At 39.5% G+C, this 18,404-nt stretch overlaps 2 protein-coding genes across 2 annotated transcripts; one reads left to right on the top strand and one right to left on the bottom strand.

Moving 5' to 3' along the window:
* Positions 1 to 70: 70 nt before the first annotated feature.
* On the top strand, positions 71 to 1,835 carry cfap20 (cilia and flagella associated protein 20). Its single transcript, XM_037093017.1, has 6 exons — positions 71 to 472; positions 606 to 685; positions 883 to 994; positions 1,095 to 1,283; positions 1,379 to 1,492; positions 1,658 to 1,835. Exons 1-6 carry the CDS (start codon positions 389 to 391, stop codon positions 1,661 to 1,663), a joined length of 585 nt encoding a protein of 194 aa, XP_036948912.1. The 5' UTR covers positions 71 to 388; the 3' UTR covers positions 1,664 to 1,835.
* Positions 1,836 to 1,988: 153 nt separating this feature from the next.
* dgat1a (diacylglycerol O-acyltransferase 1a) lies at positions 1,989 to 17,647 on the bottom strand. The gene is made up of 17 exons (XM_037093015.1): positions 17,091 to 17,647; positions 14,901 to 14,988; positions 9,968 to 10,008; positions 9,091 to 9,176; positions 8,452 to 8,504; positions 7,912 to 8,017; positions 7,554 to 7,682; positions 6,990 to 7,064; positions 6,794 to 6,897; positions 6,624 to 6,662; positions 6,471 to 6,512; positions 6,252 to 6,296; positions 5,800 to 5,912; positions 5,490 to 5,555; positions 5,144 to 5,231; positions 4,820 to 4,882; positions 1,989 to 4,733 (listed from the first exon to the last, which is right to left on the bottom strand). The coding sequence occupies exons 1-17, from the start codon at positions 17,378 to 17,380 to the stop codon at positions 4,587 to 4,589; spliced, it is 1,575 nt and encodes a 524-aa protein (XP_036948910.1). The 5' UTR covers positions 17,381 to 17,647; the 3' UTR covers positions 1,989 to 4,586.
* Between the last annotated feature and the right edge of the window lie 757 nt (positions 17,648 to 18,404).

Here is an 18,404-nt window from a genome sequence, read left to right as displayed (position 1 = left end):
CAGAGGCTTAGCAGGGGCGGGTCTTGGTGAAATACGAGCTGCGTCACCGTTTGACAACCGCCGTGGAAACCCTTAAATATTCCGTTCCTTAGCAACACCAAATAATGTATAGGTGACCACTGGTTACGCTTTTTTCTTTTTTCTTTTTACGCCCCCCAAGAGCACCGACGTGTGGAGACATCACAATTTACGACGACACACAATATACATACATTTAACTTAAACGTTTTAACTTCTGGTGGCGGAACGGCTTATTTTGTACCACACGGAACCGGTAGCGCAGGGGAACGGAAACCACATCTGTAAACAAACGCAACGCTCGTTAGCAACAGATTTACTAAGTAAACACATGTCTGAAGCGGTCGTGGGCTAGCATAACTCGGAGAAGATGTTTAAAAACACGTTCCAAAGCGGATTCCTGTCCATTTTGTACAGCATCGGCAGCAAACCGCTTCAGATATGGGATAAAAAGGTAAGCAGCGATTCAGAGTGGGCGCTACGAAGAGCTTATCAAGCTTCCTTAGCTGGCCGTGCTAAAGCTAACTAAGAATATTTCGATTAACTGCGTAGACTTAATATGAATCATTTCCTGTATGTGTACACAGGTGAGAAATGGGCACATCAAGAGAGTCATAGACAATGACATCCACTCGCAGGTGTTGGAGGTCGAGGGGGCAAACGTCAGGTGAGTTTGTGTCTGTTTGACTGATTCTTCAGCTCAGGTGAATTGGTTAAAGCGAGCTCTCCTGCGCCATCCCCGCTCTGTTGTCGCTGTCATAACAATGAATCGTGCCATTAAAGCGCGGCTGGGAGTGACGTCCCGGAAGTAGAGAGATGAGGGTTGCATGTAGTCACCCTTATCTGTCCCTCTTGTCTCTACAGTACCACCTACATAACATGTCCTGCAGACCCCAAGAAGACACTGGGCATCAAGCTTCCCTTCCTTGTTATGATCATCAAGAATCTGAAGAAGTATTTCACCTTTGAGGTCCAGGTAGGGCATTGAACTCTCACAGATGCCGACCCGGTTCGAAGTTTTGGTGGTATAAAACAAGTCACGTTGACATATATTGTCCCATCATTAAACTTTTCAGGTTTTGGACGATAAAAACGTTCGCCGGCGGTTTCGGGCGAGTAACTACCAAAGCACGACGCGAGTGAAGCCGTTTATCTGCACCATGCCGATGAGGCTGGACGACGGCTGGAACCAGATTCAGTTCAACCTGTCGGACTTCACCAGGAGGGCCTATGGAACCAATTACCTCGAGACGCTGCGTGTACAGGTTGGTGCACGGGGACAGATCGGGAACCAGCTACAACTCTTGACTATATTCTCTAATGTCTGACCTGCTGTTTTGCTTTTTTCCCCCACCATCAGATCCACGCCAACTGTCGAATAAGGAGAGTGTACTTCTCAGACAGACTGTACTCTGAGGATGAGCTCCCAGCAGAGTTTAAACTGTACCTGCCTGTCCAGAACCAGAAAGCCAAGGTGAGACAGACACAGACACACACACACACACACACACACACACACACACACACACACACACACACACACACACACACACACACACACACACACCTCACTGTATTTACTTAAAGCACCACATATAACTTTTCTGTTTTTTGTTTCTGTTCTGTTTGTCTCTTGCAGCAGTAGATATTCTCATCCTGCTCCCCCCTGGACCTGATGTGGAGTTTAGCTGTAAGATTTTCTGTGTGTAGACGTATGATGAACTTTGTAATATTATATTGTCATTTTGGAGCTAAGAGTTCTGAGTGCCGTCTTGTGTTGCTCTCTGCACAATAAAAGTTTTTTATGGAGCCATTTATCCTCAATTTCAATGCATGCTGTATTTTAAAAGATGACGGTATCATTGTAAGCCAAAGAACCAGGAAATTCACAGTAAGCCACCGATACCTTACTATTAGAATGAAGGCCCAGTGCTGGCATTTAAAAGTACAAAGAAAAACAGACAAGTCCATTCATCAAATATAAATAATCTTTATCAAACAACACAAATAATCTCAAGTGAAAGGCTATGAAAATGATTTGCATTCCCAAAACATATCATCTTTGATTCACTTTGGATTTCTGTATACAGTATGAACAGATCAGCAATACATACATTTCACTAAATGTTGCATCAAACAATCATCCACTAACAAAATGTACTTAAAGCTGCATCTTCAACACATTTTCCAAATGCAGTAAGGTCAAGGGGTTTCAGGAGAACAAGATAACATGACAAACAAACTGGGGAAGAATTTTGATATCCCCTTCTTGAGCATAAACACTGTGACTCTGAATTTTCCTTCTTGCAATATTAGAAAAAAAAAGCCAGGTATAATTATAAGTAAACATGGAGAGTCATGCAAATGAAAACCATAACAAAATTAACTGCACCATTAAAGTACGAGTTGAAATTACCATTTAAGGTCTCTGCAAGGATATTCTGTCATAGACTCACTCATTTTAATCTTTTAGTGGTCAAGTCTTTCCACTGCACCAGTGTGCATTTTGGCACTGAGATAGATGAGATGCAAATGTGGTACTCAAGGCATTGTTGCTACATCTGCTGCTTCGGCAATCATCCTCAGATGTTCACTCTATAAAAACGAAAGACTGAACAAATGTCACACACTCACTCCTGCAACACAGGTTTTAAACTGGGTCACATGTGTTGACAAAAGTCAGGTCAGATTGGAGGATATATAAAGCTGTCATTTGTGCGCTGAAATACCAATAACGGGATAAGGTTTACATAAGGCCCTTATTAACAACATCAGCTGATTTAAAAATTACCATTTGAAAAAAGGTCATACTGCCGTAGCGTTAAACTTGGAAAAAGAATTTGAAGCAAGGGCAGTAAATACTAGAAGACATCATAGATATAAATGCAGTGTGAATTTTTGATTAAAGAGAAGCACATTTCTTTGCTTCAATAGTATTGGCTTGTGCCTGTTCCATGTATTGGTATGAAATGTTTGTACGTGTTGAGTAAGCATTTTTTTCACCAGCAGGCACGTATGAATTTCAATAAGGATCTTCTGTCTTTTTGAGAACTGGTGTTATGATTTAACAACAGCGTTATGCCTTAAATGTGGTCAGGTATAGGGAAAGAAAAGAGGAATATATTAAAAGAAAAAAACAAACACAAAGAAATCTTTCTATAATAACTCTGATATGGCAAAATCCCTATTGGCAACGCTGTAATAGCTTTTAAATCAAGACTCTTCAGAATTTAAGGATATAGATACTGAAAAAAATGTGGCATGAAACCGCTGTTTGAAACTCATCACCGCTGCAGCTGCTGTTTCTCTTTGGAACAACCCCTCACATAACAAACTGTCAACAAGCAAATAACAAAATATACAAATCATTTTAACAAAACATATTTTCCTTACATGATTGCTATAACTTAAAGAATACATTCATATAAATCTATTGCTTTAGTCGACAGCATGCATCTCTTTAAAGTGCAAAAGACATTCATTGGTTCAAAATCTGTAAATCACCTACTGCAGCAAATCACTGATTGTAAATAAAATACACCGTAAAATTATAATTTCTAGATGGCAAAACATAACTGCAGACAGATGCAGCTGTACAACGTATAAAATAAAACCTGATAAGTCAAATGCAATACAAAAAAATACAATAAAGCCAAGGCAGACAACACATCTGTAGCATGTACTGATACACTTAGAGCTTGCATTGATGTTTTGTAGTTGAGAAATAGAAGAGAGGAGGTTGCCTGGAGGTCCATGACTGTACAAGTAAGGTCCTTATCAGTCTTTAGTTTCCTGCCTTTGGCCACAATTGTTTAACAAATCTTTTTTATTATAAATATCTGTAATACTCAACAACCTCGTTGCTTCAAAAAGAGTGTCTTATACAGAATACTTGTAAAAAATAAATTGTTACTGTGGTCAATTTTAACACCTCGAGACAGCCTACATTGGAAATTGGAATTTTGAAGCCTTAGCATGGAGAAACAAACTGTTAATCTGGCTTCATAATAACACTGTTGCCTTTGGAAACAAGTAAAAAGTGACTTTTCAACCACAGAAACATAGAAACAGCATGTTCATATAGGCTCTACAGAAGCAGGATCCCGTCCTGGCTTCTGCTTGCTCGGCAGTGGTTCACATTTGTTTCCAAAACTCGAGCAGTGCCTGGTTAAAAACACTGTTTCCACTTTAAAAGCACTTCAATATATAGTTCATCAACATTTTGTTGAAGGTCAGGCGGAAAAGTGTTATTAAATGCACTGAACCTTTGTTTGAATCATCACCCACTGATATTGGCCGAAAATAAAGTGGAATACCCCTTTAAACCAGGCACTCCTCCTGTTGTTAGAACAAGTTCCTGATATCCTCTGGGTCATTTCTATTTAGTGCAAAAATCAAGAAGTCAAAAATAATTCTCCTGTTGGGTTCATATTAGCAGAGCTTCTTCATACTTGTCTGCATTTACTCATTGAATTGTCCTGCAGGCTGGTGTGTGTGTGTGTGTGTGTGTGCATACAACATGACTTGCACATGTTTATGTGAGTGACTGCTTAAGCTTTTATGCCGTACTATGTGGTGCCCCCATAATGAATGACGTAGTAGTCATGAACGTACATCAACACAGCGACAGGCTGGCCAATGATGAGGGAGATCCACACAGCAGCGTTGCCATAGTTTCCATTTAGGAAACGACTCACAAACCAGGCCAGAGGAACCTGGAGGGATGACAGTTCAGAAGTCCAAGTGTACTTGAGCGTTTTCAGGATGGGGGAAAGAGATGCAACATTCAAATGTGCCTTACCTGAGCCATCATTCCCATAAAGGCCCACAGTCGGAACATCTTCAGAGGAACACTCACCAGGTACTGGAGAAAAAAGTGTTTATCAAAATCTATTGGTAGCATCTAAATATAAGAAGTTAAAAGCTTCACACTCAATTTATATTTCAGCTCATCTTGACATACTCAGATGTTGCCATCATGTTTCAATAAAAAAAATGTCAAGAACTGGCTGTTTCATATCCAGACATTAATAAAAAAAAAAGCAATACAGATGATTTGAGGTTAAATTAGCTGATACGGAGACTTTCGTAGTGCTTTGTGGAAGAGTGAGTGCTGTTGGTTCACCTCGTGGAAGAAAGCCGACACCAGGAAGACAGCGGTTTGAGCACAAAACTTGTTGATCCCCTTCCTCAACATTGGCTTGTAAAAGTGTCTGCAACACACAGAGACACATGATGAAGTGAAGGGAAGGCAATTATGGAGAAAGACAGTTGATATGGTTATTAAATATCGACTCTTTCTGTCAGTATTAGGCCTGAAAATCTAGTGAGACTTAACAATAATGAACTATTTCTTTTTTAAATTATTGCACTTCATATTCTAGTTAAAACAAGCTACAGTGAAAAACATCAAACAAGGAGTCCATGTTTAAAAAATATTGAAAAGATATTTTAGAAAGGTTAGTGATCACCTCAGACACCACTTGTGAACTGGGATATTCCAGTTGGCCCAGAAATATGTGACAGTCTCAGAGTTCCTGAAATAAACCAAATGACACAGTTTGAGAATTTGAATTCAAGGTCAATGGACCGTCTGTATGATACATATGTATGTACTTTAGTAAATGCTTTTATTGTGTGTGCTGTTTTATAAAAACAAAATATGTATGTGCATAGTTGTTTGTTTGCACACTTTAATCTGGAAGCACTGAGCTACTGGCGTTTGTAAGATGTGGTTATAAGACACATGTAACTGTGTGATTGAATGCTGCTTCCACTCACCACCAGTCTTTATAGAACTCTCTGTCTCCGAACTGCAGCAGCTCTGCCACAAAGTTCATAGAAGAGTGGAAAAACCAATAGAAGAATATTAACCATATCAGATGGTTAGGGACCTGGGAGAGGGAGAGGAGAGGAGAGGAGAGGAGAGGAGAGGAGAGGAGAGGAGAGGAGAGGAGAGGAGTCTGGGTTGGTAGGGTTACACTATGGTTGCCATGCCAACTCTTTTTCAATACACGTGAGACAGTCGTCACAACTGTTTCAGTATGTAAAGAAAGATGGTAGAGGAGGTCTATAATGTTATGAGATGACTCAATTATGTGTCCAGTTTAAGGTGGGAAAGGGTTGGCAAAATTCCAGGAAAATTTCCAAGGGAGGTTTTCTTTGGAATTCTTGCTCAAAACCTTTAATTTTCTATAAATTCCTGTGTAACAACAGTATGACACTCTACTCACAGCTAACTTTAGGAGGCGCTCCATCATCCTAGAAAAGTCCATTTCCTGTAAGAGACATGAACATGAGATTTTGTCATAATCCGTGATTAAGTCTGATCTTAACAAAAAACATTAATAGTACACGGACAGAGGTTGTTGGTAAGGCTGTGAGGAACAGACACACTACATGCAAGGTATAATAAATAAAGTGTGTGTGTTTGTTTGTGTGTGTGTATGCACCTGAAATGGTTTCATTGAGTTCTGTATGGTGGGTACCATCCACTGGAAGACACAAATGAAGACTGTTAGTTTTTCATGATCTGATCCTCTCTCCTGAACCTTGTGTGTGCACGCTGGTCTGTGTGATTCAAATCATGTAAATGTTCAACATACCTGCTGTATCAATCCCACCAACAGCTGTGTGAAGAAAAGCTACAAGAAAGAGCAAAAAGCGTTAACATGCATGTCTGTTTTTGGTTCCTTTCCACCCATCTCAGTTTAAATTATCAAGAACATAGACATTGTGTGTGTGTGTGTATGTGTGTATGTTTGTCCCTTCTCACCATTTCAAAAAGTCTTCTCATGAGGAACCTTTTGCGTATTCGAGATGACCGCGGAAAGTTGAGCTGGTAGCAGAGAGTTGGGGCAAAGACAAAGTAGTACATGTCTACAGACACAAGGAAAAAATACATTCATTTATTATTAAAAGGCTTCATTTAGAAACTCTGGTATGTATCTCTGTGTGGGCACCATGGTTACCTCTGTGGGTGAGGTTGCCTGGGTAGGAGACGTGAGCATGAACAGCTGAACCGTTGGACTGTGCCACAGATGGACCTGAAAAACACATTAAAAAAAAAATGGAGATGTTAATTAATCAGTACTTTTAGTCTCATAAGCTCATTTCACTCACTGTCATACCCATGTTTTCCTACAACAGTCAAACAAATGTCATTGCAATAATTGCTCAATTACTAGAGTGTATTAGAGTGAGGAGATAAAGTAATTAAGTTGCATTGGAGACTAAAAATAGACTGAAACCATGCACCACTGTGATCTGTCAGTGTGTTAGCCAAAAGCTTCATGCCATACTTTCTTGTCAGCACTAGATGGTAGTAGTAGCAAAATAATACATACAAAAAATATGAGCTGTGTGTGTATATATCTAGCGTACAGGCCTTAATTTAGCCAAATTAAGCTCATTGTCTCAACTTTTGACACTAGGGTTAAGTGCCCTGCAATATATATGTGTGTGTGCCTACTAGTTAGATAATATTTCCTCAGCAGTTTGTGTGTGTGTGTGTGTGCATGTGCTGATATACTTACATGAGTATGATCGTGTTAGTCTCTTGGCTTTTGCCTGTCTGATTTCTCGACACCACCTGTTGGTGTCTTGGTAGGAGTACAGCTTGAGAAACAAGACTGTGTAGACTCCTAGGGAGAGCACACCACCCACTGACACACACACACACACACACCCACACACACACACACACACACACACACACCCACCCATACACACACACACAAAAGACCATTGACTATGTGCAAAATATGTCAGATAAAGGAACAAAGTTAAAAACTGTTTAAAAGCACAATTGTTTTACAAATTAATTAACATTCAAAATACCATATTTATGTCTCATAACTTTACCGCATAGACATGTATAAATTAAGTATGTACCTGGGGTCATGGAGGGCACAGTGAGCACAGTGGCTGAAGGAAATATCAACAGGGAAGTCAGGTTAAAAATGTGAAGGATCAGTCCGGTCATTTCAGAAATGGTCCCCTTGAAAGATGAGAGAAAAACAGAGAAGAGTTTAGCCATTAACACTAATAAAGATATGCCTCCAATTTCTGTTACTTTTTCTTTGCCTTTTTCATAACGTTTTAGATTATGTTATCTTATCTGAACCAGGAGTGGACGGTTTCTTATCAGAGTAAAGAGCAGGCACAAAAAGGGGAGGATTTACTGAGTACACTCCAGGACGTTGAAGCAAACATCCTTGATGGGAGATCCCTGATTGTTAAATATATAAAGCCCACACTCTCTTTACAGTTTTAACTGTCACAGATTTTAAAATGCAGCAATATTTTCAAGCCCTAATCACAGTTATATTATCACCCGTAGGTCTTTCAGATCCAAACAACAGTGAGGTCAACGGTCTATAGGAATTTTTAAGCGAAGATGACAAACGTATGCACATCATAGTTAGTACTCACCACAGCCAGACGCCTCTCAGTGTACAAGGCTGCCAAGATGAACACATTAGACACTGAAACAGAGAATGGACAGATTCTTAAACTACAGCACATAGTAGGTTGATTCTATTTGTCACAGACAACACAGACAGAGAGACAGAAATAAATGGTAACTTGTGTTGAATGCTGATTTTGTATAGTCCAGGAGCTCTATAAAAAGTAGCACTTTATTCAGATTGATTGTTCTAATGCCAGTCTGTCAAGTTGGTCAAGAGGAGGCTAATTATTGACTTGTTTCACTTCAAGTTGTTTCCATAAAAGAGACAATGTCACATCATCTTTGAGTAAATAAAGAGTAACAGCTGTGCTGGAATATTAAATGCAAAAACTCAAGATGCATATATGCTATATTTGAAAACCCTGCTTGTTAAATCTATGGGTCATTTTGTCTCACATCAGCCATTTCCGACATAGCACTTTGTGTTACCATGAGAGGAACTAATGTTTTCAGATTTACAACTGGAAATACCGGTACGACACTTCAAGGTTATTGCTCAAGTTGAACTTTGCCAAGTTCAACTTGAACATCAATCACAAAGTAGGGTAACAGAAGGACAAGTGGTTGTAATTCCTTCACAGACTGTTTAAAATGCTACATACCAATGATGAGGCAAGCTGCTGGCCAGCTATAAGGGTCCTTCAAGAAGAGAGACACTACTTGAATAGGGTCCACCAAAATACCATACCTAGATGAGAGAAAAGAGAAGTGGCAATATTGATGCAACAAGGCATAATCTAAAAATGGTTTTAGTATATCATTGAGGATTGGTGTTGTCAGGTAAAGGTTTGGTGATGTTAAGGAAATGGCAAGGATGGTGGTGGGATTCACTCTCTTCATATCTACTATGTGAATTAAAGCAATGGGACAATTAAAAAAAAAACAGGATTACCACTGTAAGATAAGTGTGTGTATATACTGTTTGGCTATCTAACATCAATGCACATTTTAAATTTCTGTGACTATGGTCTCTCTATCAAAACAAAACTAAAGACATTTGCAGAGTTTTGCAGGGGGAGAGAGTTAGCTGCAGACCTTTTTGAGGAATAAACACCCAGAGTCACATCAGATTCTGTTCTAATCAAGAGACGTTTACTGACAGGAGAACTGACCTGAATTCAAGCTGTTGCTTGCTACTTTATGGCTAATATACAGTAAAGTAAACTGGCAGTTTGAGGTGAATAAACACTTTTGGAGTAACCAAATCAAATGCACCAATACTTTGAGCAAACTTGTGGATTTTCTCTGGGTTTGAGCATCACTGGAAAGATTTGGGATAATGCAAGTACACACCAACAAAACATATCGAAGGACTAGTTGTTTTTACACATTTTCAAGCAGAATTCTTACAAAAACAACATATAATTCAATAAAACATGCAGTGGTGGTGAGGTGGATCACAGCCAGTTGTATAACTTGGCTTGTGTATATACAGTACATTACATAAACGTAAGTTTGTGTGTGTAGGTACATTCTCACTTTATAATGTTCTCCAAGAAGAGGCGTGCATTACTCAGCACCTGAGAGAGAAGACGAAACAGGAAGCAGGAGATAATGAGCATAGTTCATGGTATCAACAAGAGTGAATCCAGCCTTTGTTTACCAGCTCAACATATTTTTATCCCTCTGCTGTAAATCTGGCTTATCATTTCTCTGTGTATGATTAGTCCGCAGGATTCGGTGTGTTTGTTTGTACGTGTTGAGCGAGTGATTATTCAAAACAGGAACAGGAACAGGCTGGTTCCTTTTTCAAACAGCAGTAACTTTAGAGGATTAAAAAGGTCACTGACCGTTATACACACCTGCCCTGTGTGAAAGCTGCTGATATCTACATGATCTGTTTGAATGATTGCATGGCACAGATCAGTATCATACCAACGTTTAAGGAATGTGCACTGTCACACCCTGCCGCTGCTCACTCTGTTAAAAAGTGTCAAACAAAATAGGCTTATCATTATATCATGTATTAAAGTTCAAGGTCCTAGCCCAGCTTTATCTCAGCCGACAGTTATCTGAGCTTCAACCAGATTGAAACTAACCAGGCACTTCAACAGAGCCAACACTGCATATGTATAGCATGTTTACACTTTTAGGTCATTTTTAACTGGTGTTCAGTAGGTTTAAAGGGACAGGGAAGATGATGAGAACAGTGAGGGGATGACACATGATAAGGTCATACTGTAGTGATTATGTGGCAGCACACTGGTCTGCCAAGAGGCTGCAGCAATGCAGTTCTGATTCAACTATGCCTTTTGTCCAAACCCACCGACCTCTGCCTTAGTAACCTTCAGCATGGACCAGAGGGGACCATCACCTACTACGACTGCGACAGTGGCCTGTACACAGAGATCATTGCAAGATCTGATTTTGTAATATTAAAGCTTACTTAGCACACTGTAGGTTTAAAGCTAGATATAGAGCAACACCTAGAAGTTGGCAGGAATTCAGAGTCTTGCTCAAAGACACCTCAGCAGGAGACTTACAAACTTTTTCTGTCCAGCAGCGCACTATCAAATGCAATGAGGATGTTTTTCTTCACACTGTTATCTGTCTAAGTCCGTCGCATCCATTGCATTGCTCAACCTCTGTGCTGTTATTTCGTGTTATGTCATATACATGCTTTAAACTGTCCCAAGAAATAGGAATATATGCAGCCCTATCATTTTTCTTTAAAGCTGGCAACTTTTTGTAATATTTTGCATGTAGACATTTGTTATTCTTTATGTGCAACAACATTATAATGGCGGTAACTTTGACCTGTGTGCGTCAGTAAATTCAGGTTAGATCTCAATGTTGACAGATTGGACTATTTATGGTCTGAGTTGACCTCATTTTATTATCTGATCCTTTTTATAATCATTTAACATTTCCTCAGTAATAAAACACAAATGATAAGAAGATATAATTGAATTTTTCCTTTCGTTCTGAACTTCAAACATTTCTATTTACTAAATACAGTATTGGTATTCGATTGTCTATATCGACAATATCCATCTTAGAATATATCAGTAAATATCAGTTTCTTGGAACCAAGCAATAATTATTATAAACATTTACAATGACCGTAAGGAATGGAAATCCAAGGGTTTTTCTTGGTTAAACACTTTTACTGTTACCAATTAACTGCTTTTTGTATGTTTCTTAAGTACTGAACTAGTCTAATTGAACTGTATCTCAGTGTCCTTTGCTGTGGACAGGAGAGATGTATTAGATTTAGTGAGCATTCAGTCTAAAATTAGAAAGAGCTACTGGGTTGGCTGAACATCATCCTGGCATACAAAACTGACCTAAGAGAACTGGTGCCAAAAAACAGTTGTACTTATAACCCCCCCCCCAAATTCAGAAACAATTTGAGTGTGATAACATAATTGCAGCTGGCTTTGCTTTGCCTTGTCCTTATCAGCCTGTGGTCATTTAAGTGATTCACATGGTCTGTTTGGCTTCACATCAGAGGGAACAATGATGTGAACCAGCTGAAGCATCTATTGTTCAGGCCTCACCCTGGGATGATTTTTGCGTATGCCAAATATCATCAATGTCCTGAACAAGGTGGTCTTGTTAGTAAGAGCTTTAAAACACAACAGATGTTGCCTGCAGACCAATGATAGCTTGAAACACAGAGATGTTGGGAACGAAGAGAGGATGGTACACTTACTTTACAAGCACTTAAGGAGTATGTAAGAAGCTGTTCTGAAGACAACTAGTGGATTTAAAATGTATTTCCAATATCCAACTATCAATATTTGGAGATATTTTTTGCATGAATTGAATGAGTCATAATAATAAACACTTGTCTTCAACATTCAGAGTGTAAAAATGAAGGTAAGACTGACAACACATCTAATCTCTGCTCTCTGGAAACATGTGCCTCTGCAGCTGACATTTTGAGGAATTTAGCCGTCGGTCCTGGTTAGTGAGGACAAATTACACAAATAAGCTTGTAAATGTGCACACAGACACACACACTCAAGACTCTGTGGTTCCACTTCACACTCTTACAGCCTAATCCTGAAGGCTTCCTAAAAACAGTCTGAACCGAGCAGTGTCAACTGTCCCTGGTGACCACAAAGTAGAGGACGTGGTCGTTACGGCAATACAAACTTTTAAAGACGGGATTAATCCTGTCACAGAACTGCAAAATTAGGCTTGATATCGAAAAGCCAACAAAAACACGCGCGCGCACACACACACACACAAATAATAATCCTTGTACGCGCAACCATGGAAGTGCAGAACATTGTAGATCCATATGTGCAAAACCATGCATGTGTGTGCACAAAGACAGCAACATGCACACATGTGTAGAGCTCCAATTATAGTCTGTCCATTTCAATTTCATTAGGATTAGGGCTAACTGGATATTTGTATCCTCCACGCCTATCAAAACACTAACAGTGACTGGATGTTCAGAGGCACTGCAGGGCGCCTCTGGAGACACGTACAGACACACACACACAATTTCAGCCATTGGTACAAGAGTTCACTTGTCCTGATGTGAACCTAGTCCAGGAGGAGATATCGAACTGCGACATGTCTCTGATTTTTGTGTGGGAACTTGAACAGAGACTGTTTCTGCCACTTAAAGAATAAAACAGATAGAAACTTCGAGAGTTTAAGTGATAAAAGTTCTGAAATATAAAAGAGATAAAACTCAATTATTAATCACACAATTTCTACTTTTATATAGTATGACTTCACTGACTCAAAATCATTCTCATCTCGCTGGGTTTCAAGAATTTGAGAAGCCACAGACAAGGAAACCACAGGTCAAAACTCTTTCCATTGCATCTTCAACAGTGTCTAAAACAGAAGCTGCACATGTTGTGTACAGTAAGTGTGTACTCTGTAGCTTAGACTTTCAGCTGTTTTAAGGAGCTCCTGCCAGTTTATTTTTCTGTCACATGGAGGGTTTCGCTCATGTGTTTGCAAGATGCTTCTTGTGGTGCTGCTTTCAAGTGATCCTTCTTAGATCGTACTAGCGAAGCTTAAGATTTGTAAGCACAAACTGTCATGCATACACAGGCTTTTTTCAGGATTATTAATAAAAATATCCCTGCTAGAAGATTAATCTTTTAGTCTCGTGTTTTATTTTAGAATTTCAGAATGACTTCAGTGGCCAAGCCACTGACTGAAAAGATACTGCTAAGAAAACATCCATCCGGCATGTAAATGATGTTTTAATCCAGTAAGACGTGTGACTATTAAAACAAGGATTTAAAAATAAAACGATATAACACTCAAATCATTAAAGACGCTCAAAAGTGCAACACTTACTCCATTTGTATTTGGTCACAGATGCCTTTTGCTTTGCACCCTATAATCATCTCACTCCAATGACTTGGGGATGACAGAAAAGTCCTCCTTGGTGTTTGCTTAATGTATGATTGTCTGTCACTTCAATCAGGATATACACTAAAGATATAACCTAACACCCTGAATACAGGTACAGCTGACGATTTTTGATGACTTGAGAGTCAAAGTTTAACCTATAAAGCACACTTAACTCTAATGAGCTCAAGCTTTACCAGTCAACCCCTCATAATCAAATGAAAAACTAAAGTAAATGTTAAACTGGCAACAAGCACTTAGCTGTGCATGAATGTGGTGAACCTACTTGTGTGAAGAGAGATAACACAGGAAGCAACTTATCATAATTTACAGACAACTCACACAGACAAAGAACAGAAAGTCATTTCTAAAACTACCAAAAAAATGTGGTACATAGTTAGTTAGTGATTGTATAGTTTTAGTTTTATGTAATGAAAAACCAAAGCGCACTAACTACAACTTTGCTCAAAGTTGATGTTCAATCTATCAGGGAGCAGATGAAACCATAATTGTAACAATATGTTTATACATAATTCACTTTTGAAGCCAGTTCTTCTCAGTTTCATTGTTCAAATGTGTTTGTGTGTGAGCTTCAAAAGACAAATGTATTACGCAATTTGTGAAAAATAATGACTCAAATTTCTGACAGCTTTTAGAACTACAGATGTGCTGATGTGCAAGAGGCCCACACACAGTAATCTGAATCAGTGACAAGAGATGAAAAAGAAAATCATAAATTGCTATTTGACTTACTGTTATATTCTCATTCAGTGTTTATGAGTCAGTCTTTTTCGTTCCACAAACTAATGATTATTTTCAGCCTGAACTGATGTCGCTGAATTTCTTCTTTTCCAAAACCAAAGACTTCATTTACTGTCATAAAGGACAATGAAAACCAGCTAATCCCAAAATTTAAGGAGCTGTAACCAGCAAATGTTGACTGAAACGATGATTCATTATAAAAATCACCGGCAACTAAATTTCTTTCAATCAAGTGATTGATTAATCGACTAAATGTTGCTGTCTAATGTCAGCGTCGACATTGCTAATTGTATACAGTCACAGTGTATGTCGTTTTACTCACCAGCATGACAACACACCAATTGAGGATTCCTCTGTAGTTGCTGTAGCCACTGGCTGAGCTCAAGAGAGATTCCTGGAGAACGTGACAGCTGTGGGGAAGCAAACAGTGAAGTGAACAGCTAATTGATTTTTAGGGTACATCATGCTCTTCACATCCTGCCTGATTATCACCATGACCTGAGGGATGAAACGATTAGTCACCTCTGTTAACGAAACATTCAACTGCATCTTTGAAATTAAGCATGCCTGAAGGTGTTTGTCAGAAGAGACCAAGAGGGATGATGCTGCATTTTGAAAACAGTGTTTGTATTTGGAGGCTGCATGACTCAAACTGACAGCTCATCGTGACTCATGTTTGGTCCACTAATTATTCAGAACAGGAATGTGCTTCCTCAAACTACACATTTCACTAATTTGACAGTGTGGAGGACTCATTATGCATCACACATTTGTGCAATATTTTAGCATTTTTATTTATTCATGATACTAATTTCAATCTGTATATTGCTTGATGCATTCATTTTTTCCCCCAAACTTTCTAAACACAACATTAAAAAACAACAACTTGAGGATTAAATTGTTCTCTAGAGCTCAGGCCTTTGAAATAAATGAATCACATCCAGTAGTCCAATGTGGCACCAGGCAATGAAAGAGTTGTGAAAATGTAGGTTAAAGATATTGACCCCATTGTCCAGAGAGCATTGTGCAAACTGAGGCTGTTCATCAGGCCGTTCACACGACTGTACGTGACAAAGAGTCAACAGAGCATAGATGAAGGAGAAGGGAGAGGAGAACAAGGAGAGGTAAGAAAAGAGGGATGGTGCAATAGAAAATAATTAAGAGAGGAAAGGAGAAGAAGGAAAGAGTCAGGTAAAGCAGGTAGAGGAAAGTAGAGGAGAGAATAAAAAGAGGAGAGAATAGATGAGGTGAAGAGCCGGGGTGGTTTACATGAATGACATAAGGAAGACAGGGAGCACTTAAAGACAGAGAAAAGTGCTCTGCCATGTGGATGTCAACACCAGGGCAGCAGAGGAACGTGCAGACAGAGACGTAGTGAGCAAGCACAGTATTGCAAAAGCACATGCCACAGTTGCTGTAATACAGGAAAGTGACAGCACACACATAGTTGGAAAACCTCCAATAAAAGTGTTACAATCACTTTCTTTAAGCATACTAGTGTTGCAGAGTCCCTCAGGAAACCAACTTTTAACCATCTTAAGTCCAAGGGATGTGCAAAACTGCAGCCAGAAATGCATGTTTTCAAAGTTAAAGACATTTCCGGAGAAAAGGGCATGTTACTATATAATGAATGGTTGTGTTAAGGTTTTCCAGGGTTTTGGGGTTTGTGTTTTAGCAGTATGCCTTGAGTGTCTTTGTGTCAATCCTTGTACGAAGTTAATTTTGATAATAAGTCAGTTAATTTGCACAAACAAGTTGAATATCGCTGCTTGAGTGCTATTTCACATCAAAGTGTCTCACTTTAAGCGTCTACAAGCTAACCCCCAGTGACGAATTTTAAATACAAATGACCTAATGACACTAGCGCTATGCAATATATCATACGATATCGCTATTGTGATATAAGAATATATGTATCGTCTTAGATGTAACATATTGTTGTCCTTATGAAATTGAGTTGTCCTTGAAGTTTATTCCATCCTGAAAACAAAGCGATTGTTTATTTAGTTTGATGTGGCAGTGGATGATGATCTTTCTCTTCTGATTAACAGTAACCGTCGGTGGGCAACATAGGGAGAGACTCTGAGTACTTTACCACTATACCTAACCCAAAGTTTAACAACAAGTGGTACTTTTGTAAACTTCCAAGACTTGCCTTTACCCACATTACACTGATCTTTAGTTAGTATGTTGCAAAAGCATCAATATTCATCCCTGTAATATTGACTCAATCCAAAATGTCGCGATATTTGATTTGCTTTTATCACCTACTCCTAGCATTTAAGCGCTTTTTGAGGAGTTTTGAAAATATGCAGGTAAATATTTTTGACTTGCGATATAGCTTAGAAACATCACAATATCATTTCGAGGCCATATCGCACATACACGTCGTAAATGAAGAAAACATCTGTGATGTTATTATGAGATGTAGCCTAGCTTGTTCGTGACATTTCAGCTGCAGTTAGCCACTTTGCGTACGTCACGTCGGAGCGTGGCATCAAAGGTTCCCTACCTGAGTCTCTCGTTGATATCTTCCACCGCACTCCTCTGTTTCCTCGGAGTGTTTGCGAGCTGCTGCTCACCTGACACCCTCGTCTGTTTGTCCACCTTCCCCTTATTACTCGCATGCCTGTCCACCTCGTCTTTTTTCGCTTTAGCCGGACACAGCGGTGGTTTCTCCCCGGCTTCGTGGCACTTGCTCCCGTTGGCTTGTTTGACGCCGATAGCTCCGTTGCCACCCCCGGAGATGGTCGTCCTCCTCCGGCGGGTTACGGGGCCTCTCATCTCGGCTCTGTCGCTCATCTCAGCGGCTTCAGTCACGCAGTTTTTTTTTCCTTTCTTTCTTTTTACCTGTCTGACATTTCTGCTCACCCGTTTCTCTGTTTCCACCCGCAGCTTTTACATGAAGAGCTGAATGAATAGTAGCGGGCTGCTGCCCACGTCCCAAGTCGTGTCAGTGTTGGAAGTGATAAGGCGTTTCATCACTACTACTGCTCAAGGTGCAATTGTCAACGAGGTTGCCAGGTCTGTGTTTTCAATTCACATCCCCCTATCGAGCCGAACTCACAACCCACTTCCGGAAAGCTGTTCCACAGAAGTTGAGACTTAACTGGGGTTTCCTGTTCATTCTTATCATAACACATAATCGTAAAATCTTACCTCTTTGCTATAATAAACATACAGAATGTACAAAACGTGTTTTTAGTCGGCTTCATCAACTTTAGATATAAACACATTGCATATGATTGCAGTTTAGATGTAGTTGAGTCTGTATTATGGTAAATTGCATTCACATAGAATGAACACATGGGCACAGTTTGACGAGGGAGGCGAGGGAGGTAAATGCTTTTGTATACAATGCAATGCAATGCAATGCAATGCAATGTGTATACACTCCAGAATAACCATGATCACATCCACAATAATTTCTGCCTGTTTTTAGATTTAAGATAAGTTAGTTAGGTTCAAAGCCACAGCAAGCGTAATTAACCACTGCAACCAAGGGTGGCCTGGGTGTCTCTTGTAGCCTACAGCCTCGTTTTACTGTATGTCCTGAAATGACCCTGTACCACTCATTCACTAAACCAATTTGCAGTCACAAATCACTGGCATTTAGACCATAAATGTATCCTACATCAACAAGATCATTAGTATCATGCTATCATCAGATCCCACCATTGCACTTCACCAGTGGAGCAAAGTTCATCAACAATAAACCACCCTAATAGAGTTTTGCATTAGTGGGGACAGTACATATGCATATTTATCTTCCATATTTCAACTTTCATTGTGTTTTATTTTGTTCCAAATGTAGGATTCTGCAAGT

The sequence above is a fragment of the Acanthopagrus latus genome, chromosome 3 (assembly GCF_904848185.1).
Source record: "Acanthopagrus latus isolate v.2019 chromosome 3, fAcaLat1.1, whole genome shotgun sequence".
NCBI lineage: Eukaryota > Metazoa > Chordata > Actinopteri > Spariformes > Sparidae > Acanthopagrus > Acanthopagrus latus.
This window is presented reverse-complemented; position numbering and strand designations above follow the sequence as displayed.